Source organism: Pipistrellus hanaki, assembly GCF_964339955.1.
Source record: "Pipistrellus hanaki genome assembly, chromosome: 3".
Taxonomy (NCBI): domain Eukaryota; kingdom Metazoa; phylum Chordata; class Mammalia; order Chiroptera; family Vespertilionidae; genus Pipistrellus; species Pipistrellus hanaki.
The window spans coordinates 20,539,374-20,558,595 of NC_140505.1; the positions used below are offsets into that span (position 1 = coordinate 20,539,374).

Sequence of the window (19,222 nt, forward strand, 5' to 3'; positions counted from 1 at the left end):
GTTGGGAAATATGGCTCCAGTTGGGTGGCCAAGTGTCCAGCAAAACTCAGAAGGTTCTTTCCCTGGAAGAAATAAGGAAATCATGGGTGTGGGGGGATTTAGACTCTACCATGGTGGTCTTGCGGAAATTCAAAGGATGAGGGTGCGGAAGGCACACCGGGCTAAAGGAGCATTGCAGTTTCTTTTTTGGATCTTAGAGTGTGAGTGTGTGTATTCACTGGTACAAAGGAACAGAACTCTGAGTTCTGTTTCACAATTCATGGAGGAGGTATCTTTCGATAATATTATCAAGTGTCCAGCGGTTAACATTTTTCATTTCCTCTAGGAAGATAGAAGAGGTCAGTGTGACCCCTTCCCTCATTTACCAAGTTGAAGCCGGCTGCACTGCTCCTGAGACAGAGGGGGTCTCTCTTGCCCTCTGGGCCAGGCTAAGGCTGAATTTACCCTGAAGCTAATGGGGTGTAAAATTCAGGACCCCTCACTTGCCTAGGTCCCCTCCTACGTCTCCAGAGGAGCCCCCGCATTGTGCTCATGAGGTTCTTCAGGATTTATCTTAAAAAGAGCTCCCATTTTTAGGGCTCTCCAGGCAAATGCCTCTGAATAAAATGGGTGGGCATTTTAGACAGCAGCAGGTCAGTTATATTAGCTTCACAGGCTGACCACTGGACATTCCTTTCCACTCGTTCCATGTTACGCCAGCTTGCTAGATGCTGCTTGTATTAATTTCTGGCAGGTCTGGCTTCTCTGTGTAAGAACTCCTTCATTTAGAACTTCCTTGTGGCTGTTTGAAAAAAAAAAAAAAGAGAGAATTTTCTGCTTGTTCCACTTTCAGATTAGAAAATTAACCTTTTATCGGCCTAACACATTATTCCTGGAGTGGAGCTCGTAAGTAGGGAAGATGAGGTGGAGGGATGGATGCGAATATGCACACACACATAATTGTGCATCCAATTTCAAGGAGGTTATGATCTTCTGAGATCCTTCTTTGCTCACCCAGATCAGGAGCCCGTCCTCCAGAAGCTGAAAATGTAACCAACCTGACCAGTCCAAGATAACACCCTCCTTGTGAGACTATGGGGCAAGAGGATGGGGATTAAATGGAAAGCGCTTAGCATAGTGTCTGATGCAGAGTAAACAGTTAAGATTATTCATTTCTCTGTTGGGGTATGGATGATGGGATTAGTTTTTTGGTGGTTGTTGTTTTGTATTTTTTAAATTTTCACCCAAGGATACTTTTCCATTGATTTTTAGAGAGAGGGAAAGAGAGAGAGAAACATCGATATGAAAGAGACACATCGGTTGGTTGCCTCCTGCACGCACCCTTACCAGAGCCTGGGCCAGGATCGAGCCTGCAACCAAGGTAGATGCCCTTGACTGGAATTGAACCCAGGACCCTTCAGGCTATAGGCTGACATTTTATCCACTGAGCCAAACTGGCTAGGGCAAGTTTTCATGAGTTCCTTAGAATAGAAGATTCTCAGCTTTTGGTTGCTGCTATTTTACACAGCCTGTTGATTTGCCCCTTAATTTGAAGGCAAACATTTAAAAACCTATTCTTCTTATGTAGCCAATATACAGTCTTTATTTTGTGTGTGATTTCATTAATTACTTCAAAGTGTGGACAGTTATCCTTCCAACAGAGCTTTGACAGATTCTGTTGCTTCTAGATTGTTTTCTGCCCATGGTTTGATTTTTACTATTTAGCCATCTAATCCATCTGGAATTTTTCTTAGTATAAACTCTGAGCTAAGGATTTATTTTAACTTGATCTTTTCCCCCATTGCCAACGGTTGATGAAAGAACATCCAAACCTATAGAAAATGTTTATAAGACTTTATTTGAGCCAACATTTTGAGAACATGACCGGAAGCAAGGTCTCAACGGATTGAGAAAATGCTCCAGAGAATGGCAATTCTGCAGTTCTTTTTCTGCAGATTACATGAAATCTATTGGTGGCAGATTAAGCAAGGGTGGGAGAAAGCAAAGGAGAAATTTCTAGGATTGTGTAAAAAGCAAAATGGAGAAACACATTTTTTTTTTTCTTCTTACATTGGTGGGTAGAGGATAATTAACATTTACAGTCAATGGAGATAGTGTACAGGCAGCAAGGTAAAGAGTTTCATGGTTTCCCACTCTGGTGGTCTTGTGTTCTGGTGCCTTCAGTTGTGCTTTTCAGGCGTCTGGAAAAGAAAATGATTCTAGCCTTCGCCAGTGATGCTCTCAGTGGTTAGAGCACTGGCCTGCCCACAGAACGGTGTGGGTTTGATTCCTGGTCATGGGCAGGTACCTCAGTTGCAGATTGTCTCCTGCCCCTAGTTGGGGCATGTGCAGGAGGCAACCAGTCAATGTGTCTCTCTTACACCGATGTTTTTCTCTCTCTCTCACTCCTTCCCTCTCTTCAACTCTCTGAAAAGCAATGGAAAAAAATATCCTCAGGTGAGAATTAACAACAATAACAAAAATCATTCTAAACTTTCAAAGGTATGGTATTCTAGATGCATAAGAACAATAGACAGGGCTCGCTTAAGGTAAAGATTTGACCTTTGCTAAGGAAGCTATGGGCCTTGGACTTGACTACCTGCCATAACTGCCCAGTTAGAAATTTGGGATCAGTCCAGCCTATGTGATTGCTTTCTATCACTGAGCTTGTCAGGCTTGCCATGTGGCTTCTCTGAGCTTGTCAGGTTTATCACATAGCCCCCTTTTCATTCACACACCCCATTATTCTTCAACCATTTTATTAAATAACTAGAGGCCTGGTACACACAATTTGTGCACAGGGGACGAGGTGTATGTCCCTCAGCCCTGCCTGCACCCTCTCCAATATGGGACATCTCTCTCACAATCCAGGACTGCTGGCTCCCAACCACTCGCCTGCCTGCCTGCTTGATTACCCCTAACTGTTTCTGCCTGCCAGCCTGATCACCCCCTAACCACCCTCCTGCCAGCCTAATCGATGTCTAACTGCTCCCCTGATGGCCCAATTGCCCCTAACTGCCCATCCCCTGCAGCCTGGTTTCCCCCAACTGCCCTCCCTTGCATGACTGGTCCCACCCAACTGCCCTTCCCTGCAGGCCTGGTCCCCACCAACTGCCCTCCCCTGCTTGCCTGGTCCCCCCCCCCCCAACTGTCCTCCCCTGCAGGCCTGGTCTCCCCCAACTGCCCTCCTCTACTGGCCCAGTCATCCTAACTGCCCTCCCCTGCTGGCCTGATGGCACACAACTGCCCTCCCCTGAAGACCATCTTGTGGCAGCCATCTTGTATCCACATGGGGAAAGCCATCTTATGTGTTGGAGTGATGTCAATTAGCATATTACTCTTTTATTAGAAAGGATCTTTCCTTCCCAAATACATTGTAACATTTTAAGAAATCATACGATAAATTCCTATATCTTATAAGGTCTTTTTCTGGGCTTTCTGTCCTGTTTTACAAAACAAGGATATGCCTATTTTTGCATAAATGTGTCAATATCTTGTAGACCTAATCCCATTCTTAACTTTTTTAAATATTGACAAATCCTAAGAAAAATCCCCTAAGAATTTTGAATGAAACCTGCATTAGACCTACAAATTAATGATGCAGTACTGCCGCCATCTTTACAATATTTAGTTTTACTAACTAGGAACAGTGTGATGTCTGGTGCATTTATTCAGCTAGTTGGTTTAGCTGATACTTATTGGTGAGTAAATGACTAATCTTTTGATATTTGGAGTATTAAAACAGACACAAAGGAAACAGGTTCCCCTCTCCCCACTTTGTTCTAAAAGGACATATTTTCCTTCCATTTCCCCTCATATGTAGTTTCAGAACCAAAAAATGGCAGTTAACCTTTCACTCTAAACAGATGAAAGCTGGGAGTCACAGAAGGCTGCGTATCATGCCATGGAATTTGCTTCCTATTTTCCCATCTTTTTTATCTCCTAGAAACACAGGCAGATTATTCGTCACAAACACACGAGTTACAGTAATGAAATGCCCCCAACTCCCCAGAGTGAGGACTGAGCAGAGGGGGTGTCTCAATTATTTTGGGAATCTTTCTATGGTTCTATTCTTTTCCTGGTGGACACTTCTCCTCACACCCTCCTATCAGTGAATCCCTGCTGCTCTTTCCAAGTGTCCTCCCAATCGGTCACCTAACATCTTAGTGATAGTGTTTCCCACATTGACTATGGGACATGCTCTTACTAGGATAGTGGGTAAAATATTGGCTGTCAGGATGATCTCAGAAAATCTGGGCCATGAGATCAATGTTCCTCTAGTCTCCCAGAGACACTGTTTGGGAGATTTATTTTATTTTGGAGGCATGGTAGAGGAGAGGGAATAAAATGGCTGCAGGATAAGGAATATTATTCTGTTTCGAATTCCAGAATTCCTTCAACCTCTTTAATTCAAGCTTCAGATTCCACACCCCAGAAGCCAGAAAAAATGAAGTTAAGTAGACCTCTCCAATTTGGAATAATATTCATTGTTAGAAACTGAAATTCATAAGCAAGTTAGAGAGGGTTCTCATCTGAGACTTTCCATATCTAGGAGGGCCACTTTTCTCATCGCCTAGTGGGCTTAAAAGGAATGTAAGCTCAACAGAGAAAACAAAATGTGCTAAATCCTTAACAGTTATTTTTACCTGTTTGACTGGCTCTGTAACTGCAATGTTGTTTGGCAGGAAAAACCAAACTGGAATAGAAGGTATTTTTAAATTTAAATATGGTTCACTGCTCAGGGTGAATCTTTTGTGTTTGTTTTTGGTTTGCTTGTTTTCAACTTCAGATTTGCGGTAGTTGGTGGGGAGAATGAGGAATAATGTTAGGGTTATTTTCCTCACGTAGAATGGGCAGACCGACCTAATTCTATTTATATCGTTTGTCCTCAACAACTATTTCTCTAATACTCTGACACTCCAGGGTAGAGAACTATCATGAATTTTCTTATCAAGTCAGTACACATATTGTCATGATATTTGTTGGGAATAGAGAGAACCTCATAAAGTGGCTCTAAAACAACACCAGTTAAGTGTAAACATCATAAAATATATGTCCCTGATTTGGGTGTGTTTAGGTAGTGGAGTCTATATTCTATAGGGGATAACATTAGATCTTGCAAGGTTAAGACTGTAATGTTAACAGGGAGGAGTATGGTCAGATGCTGTTATTGACAATGTTGTCTTGCGCAGACATCAGCATGCTCTTGCCTAGTTAGACTGAGGTCGGTAAGGAAAGCAGGCTTCCTATTGACAATGCCTGTTTTCCATTGAGGGAGGAAGGGGGGTATTCTAGCTGTGATTTTGCAGCTGGTACCACATAAGCAGGAAGCAGGCTGTAGTAGCAGCAACAATTTTCAAGGAATGTCTAACCAATGGAATCACTAGCCCCAGGGCATTCTGCTTTCCTGCAGTTTGATATAGTGCAGAGAGTACTGCAAGGCAGGAGGCAAGGTTCTAGATTCAGCTGTGGTGTTAAATAGCTGTGTGACTCCTGGCAGGTGGTTGCCCTTTCTGGTTCAGTCAGTAAATTGCGAATGAGAAAACATGATGCTGCATGAGAGAATGACTATAGGGGTCAAATGAAACTTTATTGATATAAAGCACTATTTTATTTTTTTAACTTTTTAAAAATTTTTTTATTGTTTGAAGTATTTCAAATAGTGGTACATATGCCTCCCCTACCCCCCAGTACATGTCCTCATCTGTGCTTTTCAATTATTCTCTTACCTTCAAAGCTGCCCAGTGACTTTGGTTACCTCATCAATCTGACGTTTAATCTCAGTCGAAGTAAATGTGTCTTTTGCCCATCAAATTCTTAAGTTGTTAGAAAATACAGATAAGTTGACCTGTTTGTCTGTCGGCCTGACCTTTCTGGTATCTCATTGGCCCTTTTATCTCTGTGACTCCTTAGTGTCATCCTGACCTTGTCCTCCCTCCTTGCCTCCTTCACTCCCTCCACATCATCCCACAGATGCCTTCCCATTTCACAGGCTGGCTGTCGGGACGCCATTTTCTTAGCAGGAGGCCTCTCCTCCCATGTTAAAGTGTTCCGGTGGTGCTTGGCTTGCTTACAGCGCTGACACTTAGTGAACAAATGGAGTGAAAGAAAGATAAGGACACTCATTCCAGTTTTGCTTCCTCAGCTGCCTCCTGCACACCCCCCACAGGGGATGTGGCCACAACCAAGGTATATGTCTTTGACTGGAATCGGACCTGGGACCCTTTAGTCCTCAGGCTGATGCTCTATCCTCTGACAAAACCGGTTATGGCCAGAATGAGTTTCTAAATGAAATGTTACTTGCTCAAAACCCAATGACTTCGCTCTGTCCTTCCAGGCTCCGAGGGCCACTCAGGTGCACAGGTAGATGGCTTTTGTTTGTCATGCACCGTGTTGGCATCCACAAAGTTTTAGACGACTTAAATTAGTGAGAACTTTAAAGATTGGAGACTTTTTATGAAACCCAGGATTTTGGTTTCTCTTGGAAAATTGTTCAGTGGCAACACTGGGCACCAGGAGCTGGGTAGGGCTGCCCCTTAGCCCAGGCAGTGTTTTCCAGGTGGCACAGCTACCACCCAGGCCTTGCCACTCCCTTATATTATAAAGGTAGGTACTGGTGCTTGCTCCCCCCACTAAAGGATCAAGTTCAGACTCCTTAACAGGATCCTTCCCAACTAGGCCCCGTCCCACCTCTGGCCCTCACCTCCTGCCATGTTCCCATGGGCATTCTCACAGTAGTTATGCTACTGAATGGATAGTTGTGTCCTGTTTGACCTGGCTTACATATATATATATATATATATATATATATATATATATATATATATATATATATTTTTTTTTTTTTTTTTACCTCAAAGTCCCATTTCCCAGATCTTTCCGGAGCATCCATTAGCTTCAAAGTCTGTGCCTGGCCTGGCTACCATTGTTGTGTGTTTCAAGGAAGTTATCTTTTAGATTTTCATGGTGTGTTGATCCAGAGCTTCTGTGAAGGGCAGGAGGCAGAGGAAGGAAGAGAATAACAGATGGGGTCCTTTCTGTGCTTATGGTCATGTATTTGCAGACATTTCGTTCCATGAAGTTGAGGACGTAGCAGCAAAATGATTGTTTACTTTGGTTGGAATGCCTGTTGTCAAACATTGCCCACTTGCCCAGCATTACAAGAAAATCCACATATCAGTTAGTCTCCTTAGTTGTGCTTCTAGGCAGTACAATCACTTTGAACTATGGAGCAGTTGCTCTATTGCTGTCCACATTGAGTGCAGGAGCTTGCAGAGGAGTGATTTTTTCAGACACTGAGCATTTGCTTCTCGAGTTTCAAGAAACTGTATAGGCAAGGCTTTATCTTCTTGGGGCCATCAGTTGTCCCAGGTTCTGTTCTGTGCTGGTTCAAGACCTTGATTTCTTCAGGAGGAGTCACATTTTAGGTATTTTTCACGCTAGCTAACTCATGTGTCCATTAGTAAACTAGAATATTCCTTTTCTGCACATTTCTTAAACACTTACGGAATGTGTGGCCATCCTAATTCCTGGGGAAACAAAAATGAATCATAAATCCAATGTGGTTGGTCCCTGCCACTTAAAGCTTACGGTGCAGAGTGGGGCAGAGAAGTAAACAAATATATTATATATAGTATGCTAAGTGTAGGGTGACCTTACATCCAGGGATGCCCTTGTTTATGTCTGTTGTCCTGGTATAACTATTTATAGTGCCTCCTTTCAAAATGACCTAAGGGCCACAGTAAGTCTTTCTGGATGTTTGGGGTAGAGAGATGGTAAAAAGGATGGAGAAACCAGCATGCTTTCCCAGAACTGGTGCGGAAGTTCAGGCAGTCAAGGTCAGAGAGCTGAAGGTGGAGGAAGGGGGGAGGACTATGCATAACTGCAGGCAAAAGAGATATTGTTCCGGAGAAAGCAATTAGTTGGTTCAAACTAGTCATTTTCCCCAAAATGTATCCTGTGACATTCCCCAGGACACTTGGTAAAGATACAGATTTCCAGATCCTGCCAGTATTTTGAATTTGTGCTTTTAAAGACGTGCCCCAGATGATTCTTGGACATATTATAGTAAAGGATCAGAACCAATTCTCTGCCAATGATGGCTAGGAATACAAAAGGCTGGGAATGTGGAGTGGCAGAAGCAGCAAGACTAGAGTACAAGTCACAGATCAGCCAGGCAGTGACCCGGGGTAAGAAAAACCCCATGGTAGAACCAGTTGGGAGACATTGCTGAGTAATGAAAAAATTTGAGAACTATTCAGGAGGAAGAATGGACGGGACCTAGGCCGTGCCAGTTACTCTTTTACACGGGATACTGTTATTTCCAGGCAGCAAAAACACTTGTGTTAAATACCGGAACCTGGGGAACCTTATAATCGAAAGGTTTATGTGGTGTACCATAAACCTAAAAATACAGTTGGTTAGTGTGGTGGTATAGTCATGTAAACCTAAAAAAAAAAAAAAGAGATTCCTGCTTACTTCACCTCTTCATAGTCTCCAGAACACTCATAACAGTTGTGTTTACCTCTGGGAAGATGCTGGATATATTCTATACCCATCCTGACACCCCTAACCCTTTTATCTAGACTTCCCAAACCCCTGCCCTTCTGTTATGGTGAGGCAACCTGCCATGCGCCCCTCCCCCCTCCGCCCATTATTTTTGCTTAAACAGTCCTGATTCATCAACAAAGATTTGTCCCTAAGTTCTGCTCTCTCTGTGGGGACCTGCAACCCGCTCACGGATGCACCATACCCCTGGGAAATTATAACAGTACAAGAGCCTGGTGTTCTGCAGAGGAGCCATCCCTACAATGAAGAAGCCCTCCGAGAGTTCTGCCTTCCAACATGAAGAGGGTTTTTAATTTGAAGGCTGCCTTCGCCCGGCGGCCCATTCATTGGCATACTGTGGAGCAGCAAGCGAAGTCAGAAGGCAAAGACTTGGAAGTTATGAAAAGGACGCCTCACAAAAGGAGGATGGGAAACCGATCAGGCTATCATTTCACAGGGTAATCCAGCACCCTTCACCTAAGACCTGGCCACCAAAGCGCCCACGAGTGCGGTTTGGGGAGGGACCAAGCATCTAAGTTTCCAGTCCTTGGCTAACGCTTGCAGCATTGCTGACGGATTATCCAAATCCTGGGGGTGCTAAGGTTGAAGGTGACCGGGCTGAAATCTTCCACGCTGTCAGGATCGGGAAGGGAAAACGCCAGCCTAAGGCGGCCTCAAAAAAGAAAAAAAAATTTTTTTATAAGGGGGCTTAAATTCTGTGCGATCCATCATCAGCAGCGTCCTAAAGAAAATATAAAAATAAAAAGGGAAAAGGGGGAAGGTCCGGCGTGCGCGGACCCAGAAAAAAAATGGATCTTCCCAGTTCGGGACGCTGACGGAGCCCTTTGGGTGCCGGGGTCCTCCGCCCTGCAGCCCCCAGCCTCGGACGGGAAGCCCACTTGCCCGCAGTGCGGACGCGACCAGCGTGGCGCCGCGGCGGGGGGGTTCGGGGGGAGCGCCGCAGACATCAAAGCGCGGCCGCCGCGGCCGCCACCCCCCTCGCGCGCGCGCAAGTAGTACGGTCCGAGGGGGCGGCTCCCGGGGCGCGGCTCCCGCGGCAGCTGATGCGCAGCGCGCCGGCGGGGAAGCGGGACCTGGGATTCCGAGCGCCCCGAGTCCCCGAGCTGCCGCCGGGCGTCGCGGGCCGGGGCCCTGAGGAGGCCCCAGGACAAGCATCTTCCCGGAGGGAGTCGCCGGGCGCAGGGGGCCGCCGCGGCCGCCCCATTGGGGACGGAGGAGGAGGACTCACTGGGAGGAAGCGGCGCTGCCTGCGGGTCAAGAGGAAGCGCTTCCAACCGCGGCCCCGACGGCGCTCGTTTAACCACATCCGCGCCTCCTCCGCTGGCAACGGCGCCTGTCACCGTTTTTTACCTCCATTTTGAGAGGGGGGGAAAAAGGAGCTCTCCCGTTCCCCACCTCGTAGGAGTTGGAGCCGGAGGACCCGCGCTCATGGCGTTCAGCCCGTGGCAGATCCTGTCCCCCGTGCAGTGGGCGAAGTGGACGTGGTCCGCGGTGCGCGGCGGGGGCGACGACGGCGACGAGGCCGAGGCCGGAGGGCCCGAGGGCGACCCCGAGGAGGAGGAGGACTCGCAAGCCGAGACCAAATCCTTGAGTTTCAGGCAAGTACACGCATCCCCGCCGGGATGCAGACGTGCTGCCATCCGTCCACCCGCCCGCCCGCCCGCCCATCCATTCATCCGCCCATCCATCCGCGGCTCAGTGTGTGCGTGTGTGTGTGTGTGTGTGTGTGTGTGTGTGTGTGGTCGCCCACCCGCCCGCGTGACCATCTTCGTGGCAATGCCGCGTCCCTGCCTGCAACCAGGTCCCCCCCCGCTGTGCGTTCGGAAGTTCAAGATGTGCCGTCCTCCCCGTGTATTTTTCGTTCCCCCTTTTCAAATAGGAGCTTTCTGAACCTCTAACCCAGAATCTGCAGTCTCTCCGCACCCCGGTCTGCCTCCGTCACCTTCTCTAAAAGCTTCCATCTCCCGGCTCCCCGGCCCTGCGCGTGCCCGCGCGCGCACACACACTCTCAGTGTCATTGATCACACCCGGGGATCCCCCCGTGTCCCCAAAGAATGCGTTCTTGGGAAAGAAGGTCGCGTGCTGACAGGCCCCTGGCAGCTGGTGAGAAAGGGTGGTCTCCGCTGTGCCGTCACCCGTGTGATTGCAGAAGGCAGGTGACAGCAGCCTCCGCCTCGGGCCGGGGGAGTTAAAAACAGGTAGAGAGAGGCCTGCCGGAGAAAAAGGCATCCTGCGAGAATTGGCTTAATTTTTTTTAGGGGGTGGAGGGGAGAGGGGGGCAATCTTAATTTTGAAGGGTCTGGGAAAGGGCTCTTGTGAGAAAAGGAGCCCGTTGAAAAGAGCTTTTATTCCTGGGTGTCAGGGAAGGAGGACATCCACATACATGGTGCTGGATTGAAACGCTTTGAAGGATGGTGGCGAATTCAGGGAGACGGGATGCCAGACAAAAATCCGCAGCATCGGGCCGTGGCCAATCGGTGCCAAGGACCAGTGGGTTGTGTCGTTAGGCAAAAATCCCGGACTTCATAGCCGTTTTGATAGATTGTCAAGGCTGTCGGAAATACCGTTGAAAGTGGTAATCCCTCATTTTTCCCCCTTGGCAGCTCGGATTCTGAAGGTAATTTTGAGACGCCTGAAGTTGAAACACCCGTCAAGACACCTCTCAAGGACTGCTGTGATTCGTCACTCGGATCAGCAGGACCTGTGGCCAAAACCCAAGGTGAGGAAAGACTCTCATTGTCTGCCTCTTTTGCTCTAAAGTTTTGAAAATGTAAAGGAGGGAGGGAAAAGTATTGATATAGGGCCATTAAAAAAAAAAAAAAAAAAAAGGTTTGGATTGTCTCATCATTGTGTAAGAGCAGTTTTAAAGCTCCCGGTTTATTTGAAATGTTTGTTTTTTAGGATCCTGGTAGTCTGAGAGGCTTCCTTCCCCAAGTAGTTTGTGCATTTGTAGTATGAGATTGTCATCATCAAAACCTACCTGCTGGGCCCTTCCCCTTGGCTCCTAACAAAACAAAAACGTGTGTAGGAATGCAGTGGTGGACGCAGGTTTAGATTTGACTTTACCAATTTCCCAGGCTAAGTAGCTTTCTACAGGGTGTGGCTGGAGACAAAAATTATAGCTGAGAGTCGACATTTTGTAGATAAGGAGGAATCTTAAGAGGCTGTTTCAAAATTGCTCTTCCTCACACAGGAATGGTGGTGAGCCTGCCCTTCATCTACAAAGGCTTCTGCTGTTCCACTTAATTAGCAGAAATCTTTTTTGTCACTCAGCCAGTTTGGAGTAAAATTTCACCTGTCTTGATAGAATTCATTTGCTCAGTAGAGTGCACTGAGATTCAGCAGGGAAAAAGTTCTGCTCTCACTGCAGAGGGCCATGGACCTTTTAAAAGCTAAGTGAATTTCACTAGCTTGTCTTAATTATTATGGAGAACAAAGTGACTCGGGGAAAGAGGAATAGGGTATATGGGGAGAGGGTAGGAGATGCTGAAGGGTAATTAGATGGAGGTTTAATGATAAGGAGTCTTAGCAGAGCCTTGAAAAAAGATTGAGGGAACAGCCTTGCAGATTCCTGGGGAGAGAACCTTCCAGCAGAGGGAATGGCATCTGCAAAGGTCTGAGACAGGGCCAGCCTTGACAGAGTGGGGCCCGTGGTGGGAGGGTGGCCGTGTGGCCTCATGTTTGAGGACCAGTGAAGGGGAGACAGTGTGGCCGGAGTGGAGTGATGAGGCAGAGAGCAGTAGTTGCTGAAGTCAACCAGGTAAGGGGCAGTACGGATCATATTGTAATGGTGCTGCGATTTTCTTTTTGAGTGAGATAGGAAGCCAATGGAGGTTGTGTTAGCTGCCTACGGCTGCCTTGAGAAAGGGCCACAAACTGGGTGGCTTAACAGGAATGTATTCTCACAGTTCTGGAGGCTAGAAGTCCGAAATCAAGGTGTCAGCAGTGCCACGCTCCCTCCAAAAGTCCTAGGGAAGAATTCTTCCTTGTCTCTTCTAGCTTCTGGTGGTTGCCGGCAGTTCTTAGTGTTCTTTGGCTTATGATAGTCTCTGCCTCCTTCACTACATGGCCTTCTTCTCTCTACTTATCTGTGTCTTCACATGGCATACTTACAGGGATACCAGTCATTGGGTTTAGGGACCATCCTAATCCAATATGACCTCATCTTAACTTGGTTACATCTGCAAAGTTACTGTTAGCAAACACTGGGTGTTAGAGCTTCAACACATCTTTTTGAGGGAATCCAGGTCAACTAACAACAGAGGGCTTTGAGCATAGAGGGACTATGCTTGACTTCCTTTAAAAAGATTAGCTGGCCTGGCCAACATGGCTCAGTGGTTGAGCATCAACCTATGAACCAGGAGGTCACAATTCGGTTCCCGGTCAGGGCACATGCCCAGGTTGCAGACCCAGTCCCCAGTGTAGGGTGTGCAGATGGCAGCTGATCAATGATTCTCTCTTATTATTGATGATTTTATCTCTTTCCTCCTCCCTCTCTGAAGTTAATAAAAATATTAAAAAAAAAAAAAAAAGGTTAACTGGCTGCTATCTGGAGAAGGGACTCTAGGATGATGTCCTTTTTATCATCTTTTTCTATTCCAGTGTCTGCCACTGTCACCCAACAGTGAGTGGCAGTTAGAGCCAGCTTTTAGTTAGCCAGTTATCTAATTTTTGATCTGATTATGATTTTTTGCATCTCAATCACTATTGTATTTTATTGTTTGGTAACTTCCTCACAGATTGCCTAGGGAAGTCAAGTTCTCTGTGGTAGACATGGTAGAGCTGGATAATCAGTGAAATAACAGCTTTTTGTGATTTGCTTTTGCTTTAAATTGTGAGCTTCATTATGTGTTTCCCCTTCTGAGAACTGAAAATACCCTCCACTCAACCCAGCTGCTTTTTAAAAAAATATTTTTTTATTGATTTCAGAGAGGAAGGGAGAGAGCTAGAGAGAGAGGGAGAGAAACATCAGTGATGACAGGTAATCAATGATTGGCTGCCTCCTGCATGCCCCCTACTGGGGATCAAGCCTGCAACCCAGGCATGTGCCCTTAACTGGAATCCAACCCAGGACCCTTCAGTCCACAGGCTGCCGCTCCCTCCACTGAGCCAAACTGGCTAGGGCACCCCCAGCTGCTTTTACCATGGCTTTAGACAGAGCCTGCATGGGAACAGGCAAGCCTGCATTGGAGAATTTGTGTGGGTGCTTTGCTTTGTATTTGTAGCACTCTCAGTGGCTGAAGATGCCTCTTGTTCTCAGAACCTCCTTTTCTTCTCTCAAGATTGGCAGATCAGAAGGGAGATTTGAAAGCTTGAAAGAACTATTTTGTAGCTTTCCCATCACATTTAAATAAAGCTCACAAGACTTGTTAAGTTGGTTTTTGAAAGCCTCTTTGAATTGCCCTCAGCTTGGTCAGCCCCTTCCTACCATTCTATTAGCTGGTAGTCTGATTCATCCTGACAGATTCTTTGCTAATTGAATAGTGGCCTGTATGGCACTCAGAGCCATAGAGACCCAATTGTTGGGTCCTTTCTGTGCTACTAACTCATTATTACAAGTTTTGGTGACTTACACTCTCTAAAAAGTTTTCCTTCATGGACCAGGAAAGCTCTGTGGAATAGTTCATGATTGGTGATGGCGGTGAGGGTTTGGGAGGGGGTTAGAGTCTGGGAAACAACCACTGCATATTATGAAATCTCTCAATTTAAGGTCTGTACATAATAAGATGATTGCTCTTTGGCTTGGTAGTATCCTGCCTTCTAGGGCTCCTACCCAACAACTAGAGCTAGGCCAGAGCCCTGTCACACACACAGTAAATGTAACAATTTACATTTAGTATTTTTGTATGTCGCACATAGTAAGTGTACCCATGGCCCCCACCCCAACCTCCATTTAATTCTTTGAACTCAGGGAAACATCTATGTCTATTTTGAAGTTAATGTTATCTTTATTAGAAGGTTTTTAGAGACTTATAGTATTGGAGCTCTATAGTAACTCTTCAATGCAGAGTTGTATGCCTTTCTAGAAATGCATACAACTTTGTCACACACACAGTAAATGTAACAATACAACCAAAGCACAGGTCTGACCAGGGAAGATAACAGCGGGCAAAATTCCTGCAGAGTCATTTCAAATTGAAGTCAATTTCTGGGCCTGAATGATTTCTTCTCCTCAAATTGTTGATTATTTGGCTCCTGACAAAGCTAGTGTTTAATATTTCTGTGGTTCTAGGACATGGTGGGACACCAGGCATAGATTATATAAGCCTGCATTTTTTTGGAGTAATGATTTATGAATTAGTCAGGAGTTGGCACTAACATGTAAAAGATTCTGGCTTCTTGGTATATAATGGTCTTCAGTATTATCTTTATTAGAAGGTTTTTAGAGACTTATGGTATCGGAACTGTATAGCAACTCTTCTTAAGACAGAGTTGCATGCCATTCTAGAAATTAACAGTGGATGAGGCTGTGTTGATTTTTTTTAAGCCACAAATAGAAATCGGTTTCAGAATAATTTTCTAGGTTTGGCTAAAACTATAGCCAAAGAGGTTTCTTGAAAATACCAGAGTGGTGGCTATAATGTTTGCGCTGATAGTTCTGTGTTTTCTGTTTGTTTGCTTTCCCCCATGAGGAGTGTGTAAGCTGCTGCTCTTCCTGCACTTTCTCTGCTGGGAGTTGTATCAGTGAAGAGACATCACTTAGGAAAGGACTTTTGAAAGATACAATCTAACTTCCTCCTTTTTTGGGGAGGGGGTGGAGAGGGATGAGAGGGGGTGATGCTTATGGCCTGGTTTTGTCCAGTGTTTTTTTAGACAGTCAAAGCTGTATTGGTTGTGCTCTGCTACTGAGACCTCCCCCACTATACATCTACTTTGTTGTTGTTGTTAATCCTCACTCGAAGATATTTTTCCATTGATTTTTAGAGATAGTGGAAGGGAGGAGGAGAGACAGAGAGAGAGAGAGAAACATCAATGAGAGAGACACACATCGATTGGCTGCTCCCACCCTGTGCCACGACTAGAGCCAGGGATTGAGCCTGCAACCAAAGTATGTGCTCTTGACTGGAACTAGACCCAGAACCCTTCAGTCTGCGGGCCGACACTCTATCCACTGAGCCAAACCAGCCAGGGCCACATCCACCTTTATTTACAGATAGTTACTCTGCTTTGAGAAAGAGCATCTTAATCCATGCCGACACTGTGCCTTGAAACAAGTACCAGTAGTTAAGTCTTCTGTTTGATATGTTACTTAGAGGCTAGATTTTTCAAAGATATACAGTGGCCTCCAGAATAGAAGAAAAGAGGACAGGATAAGTCTCAGATATTTACTCCTGGAGGCCTTATAAGGAATGGGGAGTTGTTTGTTGACACAATTTGGTAGTCTAGATCTGGAATCATCAAACTGTAGATCAAAGACCAAATCTGGCCTGCCACCTGCTATTGCCTATTAAGTTCTACTCAAGAGCTAAGAAGTGTTTTTACATTAAATATTTTGAAAAAAATATTTTGGGATGTGTGTAAACGATATGAAATTCAAATTTTAGGGCCTCTAAATAAAGTTTTGTTGGAATGCAGCCACATTTACTCATTTAGATGTTGTCTGTGGCTGCTTTCATACTATAATAGAAAGATTGAGTACTTGGAATAGAGATCCAATGGCCAGAAAAACCTAACAGAAAAGTTTGCCAACTTGGATCCACACTTCCAGCAATTTTGGTAAAATATACAAAGTTTAATTAATTTAGCAAAATGACTTTTTAAAAAAAGCAGCAAGGCTCTATCTGATTGATTAACAAATGAATTGTTTGTGCTGGGTGCCATTAGTGTAGCCCCCAGGTAAGACTTTAGGGGTAGACAGCTATGGGCTGCTATTTGTTCTTTTGCAAAATGGAAATGATGTGACTGGTCTGTTAATGTTACTTGATTCTTTGTTGACTAAAAGATCTGAGGAGTTATGACAAAAGGAAGTTAGGGAAGAATGAGAGAATTGTGGAATCACTTACTATAAGACCTTTAACTTTTGCCCGGTGAGTGTTTTTAATGTAATTTTGGATGTTTGAGATTTGTAATTTGACTGTTGATATGGTATATTGTTAGTATGTATTGTATATTTGTTACGTGTATTTATTGGAATGTGTTAGACTACAGATGTGAGATGTACAATAGAAGGAGATATTGTTAAAATCTAAGCCTTAAATTTTTCTATTCTAAGGTGTTGTGTTAGATGAATAACCCATTAGGTATACATTGAAGTGTTCCAGTTGAATCTACAAGTATGGTTCTCCTAGGGATTTAGTATGACATCCTCTCCCTGCCCCTACCACAGTGATTGCTTTATTAGAATATTCTAGAACTATAATGGTACTAATAATGACTTTTAACATTACCTGATTCAAAGGTTCAACCACGTGGCTCCTTCTACAACATCCCAGGCTAATGGTTTTATTTTATTTTCTTACTAGTGCCCCCGTGCACAAATTCGTGCACATTGAAAGAAATTAATTAGAAGATGGCCAGCACTGTGGGGGGGGCGGGGGGGCGCGGGACTGGGCTAGATAGGCTGAACACACCCTGGAGCCAACCTTACATGATTCTTCCCCACAGACTGCACCTGGGGTGGCGCCACAGCTCAAAGGGCATCTGCAGAGTGAGCATGGGGTCCCTCTGGCAGGTGGGTCCCTTGGCCAGGCCTATAGGAATTGGGCTGAAACTGACCGACATTCCCCAAGGGGGCGGATGGTCGGACAGTTGCTTAGCCTTTTATATGTATAGATTTTGTATTTGATTGACTCACAGCTTAAATTTTATGTTTTATTGTTTTTATATTATTGTAAGATGTTTAAGGCTTGAGAACCTCAGCAGCATGACACAATTCCATTTCCCCCTCCCATACCCCATAAAATGTTTTTAGCTTTTAACTTACAGATTCCCACTATTTAGTAAATGAGATCAGAGCCGTATTTATTTGTTGTTCTATATATTCCAGTATAAATGAGCCATGAGGGGAACACCTCTTCTTCTAGTTAGTAAATGAGATCAGAGCCGTATTTATTTGTTGTTCTATATATTCCAGTATAAATGAGCCATGAGGGGAACACCTCTTCTTCTGTATGGTGCTGTACCTAAAGGAGAATGCCTTGGGGGAAAAGTGGTAGTGTTTTCAACAAGTACAAACATAGACTTTTAACGTTTGCCCATTGAGTGTTTTTAATGTAACACTCTTTCAGCAAAGACCTCAGAGAACGCAGAATCACAGTGTTTGAATAAAAGAACTCAGGGGCCAGGGCAAAGTCAAAAGTGAAGATTTTAGTAATTATTAAAGCAGTAATTTTCTTTTAAGTTGAATATTAAATTCATCTAGAAATATTATAATGATTAAACTCATTTCAGACTTGCATGCCACAGTTTTGGGCTTTCTTTAGCATCAAATAAAGCAATATAGCTTACTCTAATAGTTTCTGATGGCGGAGGCATTTTCTGTATGCGTCTAGTGGTGGTGGTGGTAGCGCATACAGAAAAAAATCTAAAATAGTGCCGCTACCACTTAATGCTCTGTGGCATGCCAGCACAGCTGGAGGAGGGGCCGTGAAGGATTCAAGAAGATATACAAAGAGAGTACAGCTGGGGCTCAGGGGATCTCCCGTGCCTGGATGAGGACACAGAAAAGATCCAGCCTGCAAGTTGAGGCTTTATTTTATAGTCAGATTAAAACAAGAGTAGTGGTCAACATGTTTACAGTGTTCTTGTGAGTTTTGCCTTGTTTTGGAAGCACTTGCTGAACCCCCCACAGCCCATTAGCTACCTAGGAAGGAACTAGGAAAGGCTATAAGGTTAAGCTTAATTAAGCTAAAAGCGCTCTGCCCTCTGAGCTGGGACTTGTTTGTGACCCTGCCACTGGTCAATCTGCGGCTTGACCCTATAGCCGCTCCCTACAATGCTCCACCTAAAAAACGGATGTGGTCTAAAGCCATTTAAATGTTTCAGTTAAAGAGTAGTGAATAGTGTCTCAAGTGACTAGTAAAACTGTTCATAGGAAACCCTAGACTAGAGGTAAGCATTTGTCACAGCCTTCTAAACTCAAGTTAGTGATCATGGTTTGTCCACCCCAAACATCCATCACCAAGGGAATTTGATAGCTGATGGTTGCTAAAGTGTTCAATAATTGTTCAAGGTGGGCCTAGAAAGGGATTGCTGCTTATAAGTTTAAGATCTCACCTTCACTTTTGCGTGTACGTCAACCTAATTTTGAGTTCACACAAATTCAGTTGGATCCCCAGGAGTTAGATTGATGATGACTTAACCCAAGGGAATAGAAACCAGTTGGAGCAGTTCATTAATTCAGAAATGTAATTTGACAGTTCTCTTTGACAGATACAGATACTCTCCAGGTATCCTCTTACCTATGTCTTTGCTGGAAATATAACAACCAATGATTGATCTCCAGCTTTCCCACTGCAAGGTTCCCACCTAGCAGACCACTAACTTTCTGTTTCAGCCGTATTTATGGATGTATTGGAAAAAAGTAGTTTTTTTTTTTAAATAGTGTCTAATTTTATTTTTGTAACAATGATGCTATAAAATAGGACATATGTGATTTCCATTTCAGAGATTAGGAAATTGAGGCCAGCGCCTTTACTGCTGGTGGTAGAGTGGGGTCTTAAATTCAGCTCCTAAG

General features: G+C 44.8%; 1 protein-coding gene across 7 annotated transcripts in view; it reads left to right on the forward strand.

The window, feature by feature from the left end:
• Nucleotides 1–19,222, forward strand: part of TACC1 (transforming acidic coiled-coil containing protein 1) — a 78,890-nt gene that overhangs the window by 20,270 nt on the left and 39,398 nt on the right. For 2 of the 7 annotated variants that reach the window (XM_084879739.1, XM_084879740.1), the window contains exon 2: nt 11,151–11,266. The exons of 1 other annotated variant lie outside the window; for it this stretch is intronic. In XM_084879739.1, the coding sequence (XP_084735865.1) occupies nt 11,151–11,266 (116 nt within the window). Of the gene's footprint in view, nt 1–9,565; nt 10,146–11,150; nt 11,267–19,222 lie in introns of those variants that run through there. 4 more of the 7 variants (XM_084879737.1, XM_084879738.1, XM_084879741.1 and 1 more) reach the window with 4 other exon arrangements.